Source organism: Myotis davidii, unplaced genomic scaffold (assembly GCF_000327345.1).
Source record: "Myotis davidii unplaced genomic scaffold, ASM32734v1 scaffold208, whole genome shotgun sequence".
Lineage (NCBI taxonomy): Eukaryota > Metazoa > Chordata > Mammalia > Chiroptera > Vespertilionidae > Myotis > Myotis davidii.
In genome coordinates, this window is record NW_006299706.1 from 1592007 (window position 1) to 1601095 (window position 9089).

The 9089-nt window shown below is 41.0% G+C and overlaps 1 protein-coding gene across 5 annotated transcripts in view; it reads right to left on the reverse strand.

Annotated features, from left to right (window-relative positions):
• Window positions 1-9089, reverse strand: part of LOC102763170 (GON-4-like protein) — a 13278-nt gene that overhangs the window by 1549 nt on the left and 2640 nt on the right. For 3 of the 5 annotated variants that reach the window (XM_015571702.1, XM_015571706.1, XM_015571704.1), the window contains exons 2-4: window positions 6273-6803; window positions 3880-4071; window positions 1035-1228 (exon numbers count right to left, since the gene is read on the reverse strand). In XM_015571702.1, the coding sequence (XP_015427188.1) occupies window positions 1035-1228; window positions 3880-4071; window positions 6273-6803 (917 nt within the window). Of the gene's footprint in view, window positions 1-1034; window positions 1229-3879; window positions 4072-6272; window positions 6804-8566; window positions 8694-9089 lie in introns of all 5 variants that reach the window. The other 2 variants (XM_006775772.2, XM_015571703.1) reach the window with 2 other exon arrangements.

Below are 9089 nucleotides of genomic sequence, written 5' to 3' on the forward strand. Positions count from 1 at the left end.
AAATTTCACAATATGCAACAAAGATGTGTCACCTGATAATATTCATCTCTCTGTAATTCTGCTAGACATATGTAGAGACAAATGAGAGCTATATACTCAAACAGCTTCAGATTAGGGTAATGCAAGGCAACTAAAAGCAAAGAAGCAAGTTTTGCATAAAAACACACAGCTTCAAGCAATGTAACAGCTTATTAACTGCTACAGGGAATAAGAATGGCTTACATAGAAAGAAATTCTGCCCTAGCTGGTTTTGCTCAGTGGATAGAGCATCGGCCTTCGGACTGAAGGGTCCCAGGTTGGACTGCTCAATCCCCCCAAATATGGATGCAGGAGGCAGCCAATCAATGATTTTCTCTCATTGATGTTTCTATCTATCCCTCTACCTTCCTCTCTGAAATCAATAAAAATACATTTTTTTTAAAAAAGAGGAAATTCTAAGGTAACTATATGCTTAAGAGAAACGAATAAACAAAAGTTTTGTAAATTGCTGTGTTGCTACATATTGAACAACAGTATTTGCATATGTGCAAAATACTGTAAACTGTTAACTGGACATCTTGTCAGGCATATTAACCCACAAAAGAGTAAATCCAGTATAAACATTATCATCATATCATCTTCAAATCTAAAAAATAATACAGTAAACAATCGAATCAGTGAAGGCACCAGAGGAACAGTTTATCTTCGCAGTTAAGTTCTTCTTTAACATTTGTTCAGATTTCAAATGTGTGCTGAGTGCAAGGAGAAATCTATCTTGAAATGTAAAATGTTTACATTTTGTGAGTTACCTATCTTTCTCCGTTCCTCTCTGTAAAAAATCAATAAAAAATATTTTTAAAAAAACAGATAAAAACTGCAGTATGTATTTCGGGTCCATCTTCCTCACTACCAGAGATAGAACGATGTTTCTCACAAATGTAAACTCACAAAATTAGTAATTCACATACCAAGAGTCAAGAATTTCCTGAGTACTTTTATTTGCTTTTCATAGAAAATTTCCATTCCGATTACACAGCCGTCCCAGTCTTACTCACGTGAAGGATGTTTCGCACATTGACTGCTGTCAGATTGTGCTGCTTGGCGCCATCCTCTAAGGTACGGTCCAGCCTGTCATCCAGTTTTGGGTCATAAGCCAAAGTCCCTTCCTCTTGACCCCTTCCATCTCGTTTCCTCTTGGTACCCTTTTTCTTTTTCTGCCTTTTCTCACTTTCTTCACTGTCTTGCTCTTCTGCAAATAAACCAAGAGCATCACCAGAATCTCCAAAGCAACTGCTCCCCAAACGTAACCCCAAAAGGCAACCTTGTAAAAGAGAAACCAGCTGCCAGCTGTCCGGCCCTGGAAACCAAAGCTTATGCTGTGGCAGTGGTGGTAACGGTGGAGGTGACAGAACTGTCCTAGTAATAAGACCTAACTTTCTGTCAGGCAGTCTTTACACACTTTATATGTATTCATTCACTTACTCCTAAGTAATACTCCTTATGAAATAGAAACTATTCTTTTTTCCGCTGTACAGGTGGGGAAACAGAGGCTAAGAGATAAGAAAGTTTCTGAAGAGGCAGTATGACAGAGCCATGTTTTGAAGCCAAGCAGTCCAGCTCTGGAGTCAGCAGTCTTAATTATTACTCCACATTGCCCAGATAACGCACAGAAAACCCTCGGTTTGTGGCCCAGTTCTACAGCTTAACAGGGTAACCTTGGCAATAGTCTCGTTTTTTCTTTTATAAAATATAGATATCTGCCTATCAGGGAAGCCACGTAGATTAAGTTAAATAATATATATCAAAGTGCTATATAATCAATGAAACATTATATAAATGTAACTTATCATAATATTACTATTCAATGTAGAAAAGAGAAAAACAACGAACAAAGCTATAAAAATTCCACTCTGAATTACACAAATAAAAAAGGTACACACACACACACACACACAAAAAGATACCAAGTATCTCCATTCTACAAGAAAGGAGCACAAATATAACCAAGAAAAGAAAAAACTTCCTGCCCTGGCCGGCGTGCTCAACGGTTAGAACACTGGCTTGTGCACCAGAGGGTCTTAGGTTTAATTCCCAGTCAAGGGCACATATTGGGGTTGCAGGTTTGACCCCTGGCCCCAGTTGGGGTGCGCTTGGGAGGTAACCAATTGATGTATCTCTCTCACATTGATGTCTCTCTCTCTCTCTTCCTCTGTCACTCCTTCCCTTCCTCTCCACACAGCCTCCTCCGTTCCACCATCTCTAAAAATCAATGGAAAAAATATCTTTGTGCAAGGATTAACAAACAGAAAATACAAATCAACCAATACATAAATAAGTAAAACAGCAAATCGTTGTTTCTCTCTCTCTCCCTTACTCTAAAATTAAAAATGTTCTAAAAAATAAAGAAGTAAAAAGCCTACAACTATTGTCATGCATAATGGAGAAACACTGAACACCTTACCCCAATTTCAGAAATGAGACATGGATGCTCACTATCACCACTTCTAACCTACAGAGTAATTTGCAATATATGAAAAAAGAAACCACAGGGGTTCACTTAAAGCCACTTAAGTTGAATAAAGAAGTCTTTTTACTTGTCTGTATGTGTTATATTGCACAAAAATATAGTTCAAAGAATTTTTAGGGAGGACTAATTCTATAACCTATTAATTCCACCCAACGAAAATAAAGTACATATGCTCACCGGGAGATCTATAGTACAATGTTCACAGCAGCACCATTCAGAGTAGCCTACAACTAGAAATGATCCTTATGTCCATTAAGAGTGGGGTTTTTTTTGCTTTTATTTTAGAGAGAGAGAGAGAGGGAGAAACATCTATGGTTGTCTTCTGTATGCACCTGACCAGGGATCAAACCTGTAACCTGGGTATGTGCCCTGACCGGGACTCCAACCCACAACCCTTCGGTGCACTCCAACCAACTGAGCCACACTGGCCAGGGAAGAGTTGAATCGATAAAGAAAATGTAGAACATTCAACAACAGAATACTACATAGCAAAGAAAATGAACAATCCACAAATACATGAAACAATGTGGACCAATTTCATAAATATATAGTTAAGTGAAAAAAGACAGTCACACAACATACTTTATATTCCATTCATACAAAGTACAAAACAGATGAACCAATCTATGCTGCTAGAAGTCAGGATAATGGTTACCCAGGGGTAAGGTGTTGGTAATAACTTAAAGGGAGTACTTTTGAGTACAGGTAATATTCTGTTTCCTTTTTTTAAAAAAAATATATTTTATTGATTTTTTACAGAGAGAAAGGGAGAGGGATAGAGAGTTAGAAACATCGATGAGAGAGAAACATCGATCAGTTGCCTCCTGCACACCCCCTACTGGGGATGTGCCCGCAACCAAGGTACATGCCCTTGACCGGAATCGAGCCTGGGACCCTTCAGTCCCCAGGCCGACGCTCTATCCACTGAGCCAAACCCGTTTTGGCTCGCATTCTTTTTCTTAATAAAAATGTTTAAACTCCAGGAGTTCAGAGCCTCTGATCCACTTTACAAATAAAATAATAGTTACTCCGGGAGAGAAAGAAAAACATCAATGCGAGAGAGAAGTATCAATTAGCTGTCTCCCATACATGCTCCAATTGGGGACCAAACCTACAACTCAGGCATGGGCCCTGATCGGGAATGGAACTGGAAACATTTGGTGTATGGGCTGACACTCCAACCAATTGAGCCACCCCGCCAGGGCAGTAATATTCTTTTCTTGATCTGGTTGGTGGCTACACAGGTGCATTCAAACTCTGAAAATTCAATAAACTTTTATATCTTAGGATATGTGCAGTTTTCTGCATATTGTACTTCAATAAAGAGGGTTAATTTTAAAATAAAAAAGGAAAGAAAGAAAAAGAGAGCCTACCCATTGGAATAAAGAGTCCATCATCCTCTATCTCTTCCTCGGCTTGGTGATCTGAAGTCCTGAATGGCTTTCCTTGAGGAGACGCACAGGCATCTGGCTGAGATGATTTCCTAGGCTGGGCTCCTAGTTTTACAGAGTGGCTGCCTGATGGCAATAAAGGCATCTCTTCTCCAGAATGCATCTGAGGTTTTCCTGGAAGAATTACAAACACTGCTTCACACTTTCACCATTCTTAGTCATACTCTACTGTAGAAATCAGGATCTTGTTATAAAGTCCTTTGTAGGTAAATAACTTTGTTAATGATGCTTATACTATACAGGCATTCCTCTCTCTTAAAGACAGTGTCCTAAGAAAAATATTGAAATATGCTCACATCCAATTTACTCATCTATAATGTCAGGGAATTGTAGATAATTGCTAAGATCTTTCTAGCTCTATTACACTGAGAGCTATGCATTTATTTCCTACTAGAGGCCCGATGCATGAAATTCATGCAAGAGTAAGCCTTCCTTCCCTCAGCACCCGGGACCTGGGCTTCCCTCACAGCCCCGGCTTCTTCCGGAAGGTCCTCGGGTCTAATTAGCATATTACACTTTTATTATTATAGATAGAAAAATCAGATTCATATGGGGGGAGGGGAAGTGTTATATTGCTGATGACAAAGGGACAATTTATATAGTTGACCATTAACATCACATTTAGTTAACTATAAATGATATACATTATAGAATGTGGTTACCAGAGGGGAAGTGGGGCGGGGAAGGACAAAGACGTAAAGGGGGTCAAATACATGGTGATGGAAGGAGACTAGACTTCAGTGGTATAAGCAGACAGATGTCATATTATAAAGTTCTACACCTGAAATTTGCACCATGTTACTAACCAATGTTACCCCAATAAATCCAATTTTTTTAAAAATCTCTAGATTCCATTCAATAGCTAAGTGACATTGAACCCCTACTTAATTATCCATTCCTTGTTTAGCACTCTAATCTTGTATTTTTTTCCAGTTCTTCCTGTCTTCGTGTCACCATTACAACTTAGTTTATAGAAAGAAATTTAACAATCAGCCCCTCAAATATGTTCCCCATTATGACAGCATGCTTCACCATCCCCCAATCCAGATACCTTAAATCACAGCAGTCTCTGAGCAACATTAGTTATTTCTTTGTCAAGTCTAAATTATACTCTTTATTCTCTATTCTTTATAAGGTCTTAAGGGGATAACAGCATGGCTGTGAATACCTTGATCTGCCCTTTCTTTCTGAAGCCCTGCTACATTCCCACACAAACACAGCACACAAATTAATCACATGTTGTCTTATACTGTTCCAAATGTTTATGTCTTGTCTTTCCAACTAAACTATAAGCTTCCTGAGGTTAGAACTATGTCTTCTGCTTCTTTTATGCATCAACTAGAGGCCCGGTGCATGAAATTCATGCACTTGGGGGAGAGGGGGTCCCTCAGCCCGGCCTGCCCCTCTCGCAGTCTGGGAGCCCTCCGGGGATGTCCAACTGATGGGTTAGAAGAACCCATTGTGGCCCTCGAGTTAAAAAGTTTGCCCACCCCTGGCTTAGAACCGAAGCCGGCTGTAGCTAAAGAGGCGGGAGAGGCTCCCGCTACCGCCACTGGGCTCACCAACCGTGAGCCTGGGTCAGGGCTTCTGGTTGAGCAGCCCTCCCCCTGTAAGAGCACACTGACCACCAGGGGGCAGGTCCGGCATTGAGCGTCTGCCCCCTGGTAGTCAGTGTACATCATAGCAACCAGTCATTCCACCATTCAGTTGATTTGCATATTAGCCTTTTATTATATAGAGTTAGCTATCACCTACAGGAAAAGTTCAAACACCTGAGCATGGAAAATAAAACCCTTCACAATCTAAGCACAATCTACCACTCTGAAGTCATCTCTCACCACTTCTTCCAAGCAATGTCACCATCTTCTGCCACTGACATCTGAGCTGACTACTGTTGGCCTATGAAACCCTATGCCATCATTCTGTCAAACTGCAACTCATCCTTCAAGTCCTAAGGGTTAGGTAAAGCCTTTCCCAATGCAGTAGTCTCTAAGCCACCGACCCTCCTCCACAAGCCCCACGTCATAGGTATGCACCAAATCACATAGTTCATACCTCCAGACAAGAAAGGATAGAGAAAGGAAAGAAAAGGACACAGAAAATTTAAGGAATGGGAGGGGAGAAGAAAACCTCCACCCATTCATAAAGTTCACTGCTGACCTTCGGAACTCTGCAATTCCAATTCCATGCCAAATCAAGATCCCCTTTCAGAAAAACTAAATTTTGTAAAGGCACTGACAAGAGTGCAGTAGCAAAGGCAAACACAATGCCAAACCACTGACAAGAAAAACATAGCAAGACCATGCACAGCTTACCTCCCTCTTCCTTGACGTCCTCACTAGGCTCTCCTGAAAAAGGCTCCTTTGAGATAAGATGATCACCTCCGTCTTCTTGGGTAACTGGCTTGGGCCTGAGTGTCATTTTCTTCCCTCTCTTTGAACCAGTGGCAAGGAGTTTTTCTTTATCAATGTGTACGTTAAGGGGCTGGGAAGACTCCAAGGAAGGTAGGGCAATTCCCGTTGAGATGGCCATATTAACAGCTTCTAGAACTGCTGCACTTGTGTCCTGGGTGAGTACCCTGGGACTCAAAGATGGATCTTCCACACCAACCTGATTTCCTGCATCCTGCACAGATTCAACCTCCAGACCAGCTGCACTACCATGACTTCGACCCCAGGCCAGTGACACTGACCCCAAGTCTTTAACCTGGTCAGACTCTGGTTGAACAGCTGACTCTAGGTCTAAGTCCTCTTCCTCCAGGTTGCCCTGATGCTGTGGGAACTCAGTCTCTGAAGTTCTTCTCTTCTTACTGGGCAACATTTTAAAAGTCCTACTTTTGTTCCATCCTGAAAGGATAAAAGCAAGTTTTTATCACCTTCATATTAACTATGATAATACTTCCTCAAATATATTTTCACTTACTCATATTCAGTCATGAACACAGTCCTTTATATCAAATGCACCTTATTTCCATTAGGTGAAGTGGACAGAGAGTGGTTAGAGTGTCTGAGTTAAAATCCCAATTCCACTGATTAGTAAATTATCTTGCTTAGTGACTTAACCTCTCTAAACTTCAGTTTCCTCCACTGTAAAAAAGAACTGTTTTTACCTCATCAGAGTTGTTATAAGAATTACATAGTAGCCAAAGCCGGTTTGGCTCAGCGGATGGAGCGTCGGCCTGCGGACTGAAAGGTCCCGGGTTCGATTCCGGTCAAGGACATGTGCCTGGGTTGCAGGGATTTCCCCGGTGGGGGGTGTGCAGGGGGCAGCTGATCGATGTTTCTCTCTCATCGATGTTTCTAACTCTCTATCTCTCTCCCTTCCTCTCTGTAAAAAATCAATAAAATATATATTTAAAAAAAAAAAAGAATTACATAGTAAATGATCAGTGTCAGTGATTATTATTACCATCAGGAGGGTAGAATAGCACGATGCTGAGACCAAGCAGAGTCAAACTGTCTGGATTTGTTTCCCACGTCTGATTCTCTCCAGCTTTGTGACCATCTATACATTACTTAACCTGAATCTGCTTCTTCAGTCATAAACTAAATTAAAAACAGCAGTTACATCATTAGATAGTAATTTATTAGATCAATAAATGTTCTCCATTTCTGTTTGCATAAACAGGTTATTTCCATTAACAGAAACAATCCAAAAGTAGAATGTGTTTGTTTAAAGAGGTTAGGCCTTGCCCTGGACAGTGTTTCTCAGAGGTTAGAGCGTGCACAGGCCCACACACTGAAGGCTACAAGTTTGATTCCCGCCAACGGTATGTACCTGGGTTGCAGGTTTGATTCCTGGCCCCAGTCCAGGTGTCATGCAGGGGGCAACCAATCCATGTTTCTCTCTCTCTCCCTCCCTCCCTTCCACTCTCTCTAAAAATCAATGGAAAAAAAATATACATCCTCGGGTGAGGATTAACAAATAAATAAATAAAGAGGTTAGGCGATATTAACAGAAATTTTGTGTTGTAAACAAGAGAGAGATTCCTACTGTTCTCCGTACTAAGTTACTTCTGACGCTTGCTTTCAATTCCAGTTATCACAGTTTAGGAGCAACACTAACCTAAATTGGATGGTATCTTCTTTCATGTTCTTCTAGCACCTTTTTGCAACCTCTTTTATAATAATTATAACTTTTGTAATTGCCTCTTGTCTGTCTCCTTCCTATCTGCCTCCACAAAAAAACCATGTGGTTTTTCAGGAAAAGGACTTTTTCAACTAGTACCCCTAGTAAAGAATGAATGAATGAATGAATGAATGAATAAGAGTGTGGCTCCAGCCGGTGTGGTTCAGTTGGTTGAGCATCCTCCCATACACCGAGATCACCAGTTCGATTCCCCGACAGGGACATGCCCAGGTTTCAGGTTCGACCCCCAGCAGCGGTGGAGGCAGCAGATTGATGTTTCTCTCTCATCAATGTTTCACTCTCCCTCTCCCTTCCTCTCTCTCTCTAAAATATCAAAAGCATATTTTTAAAAAGAGAGCATGAACTTCCCTACTCTATGCTTATTTTATGCAGCATTTAGACCAAAGTTAAGCATTATATGCAAACTTTCTAACCAAAAAACTTTACCCAATAAAATAGGTACAAGAACAGAATAAGTTACCTTGTGTTACAGTGAGTTCTTCATCACTGATAATGTTCAAAGTCTGAATGCCCATCCACCAGGGCACTAGATGAACGTCTGGACTACAGGACTGCAAAATGAAGTTCTTTTTTATTTTATTTTCCGTCTTAAATAATTTCCCGTATTTAAGGAGTTGAGAGAAAGAGAGAAACATTGATTTGTTGTTCCACTTATTTATGAATTCATTTGTGGATTCTTGTATGTGCCCTGACCGAGGATCGAACCCGAAACCTTGGTGTATCCTGACGGTACTCTAACCAACGGGGCAGACCGGCCAGGGCAAAGTTCCAACTCTTCAGAGTCTGAACTATAAAGTTAGTTTTAAACCTCCCTAATTCAGCTTCCACAGATCCTAGGAGAGATCTCCCCCCAACTCCAATCTACCAACGCCTTTATCTTGGTAATTAAAGCTCAAGGGCGGGTGGTAAGTGGGGAAGGGGAGTGGGAGTAGCTTAGGCGAGTCCAATATTCTGCAGATGAATTACTGAGGTCCAGAAAGGGG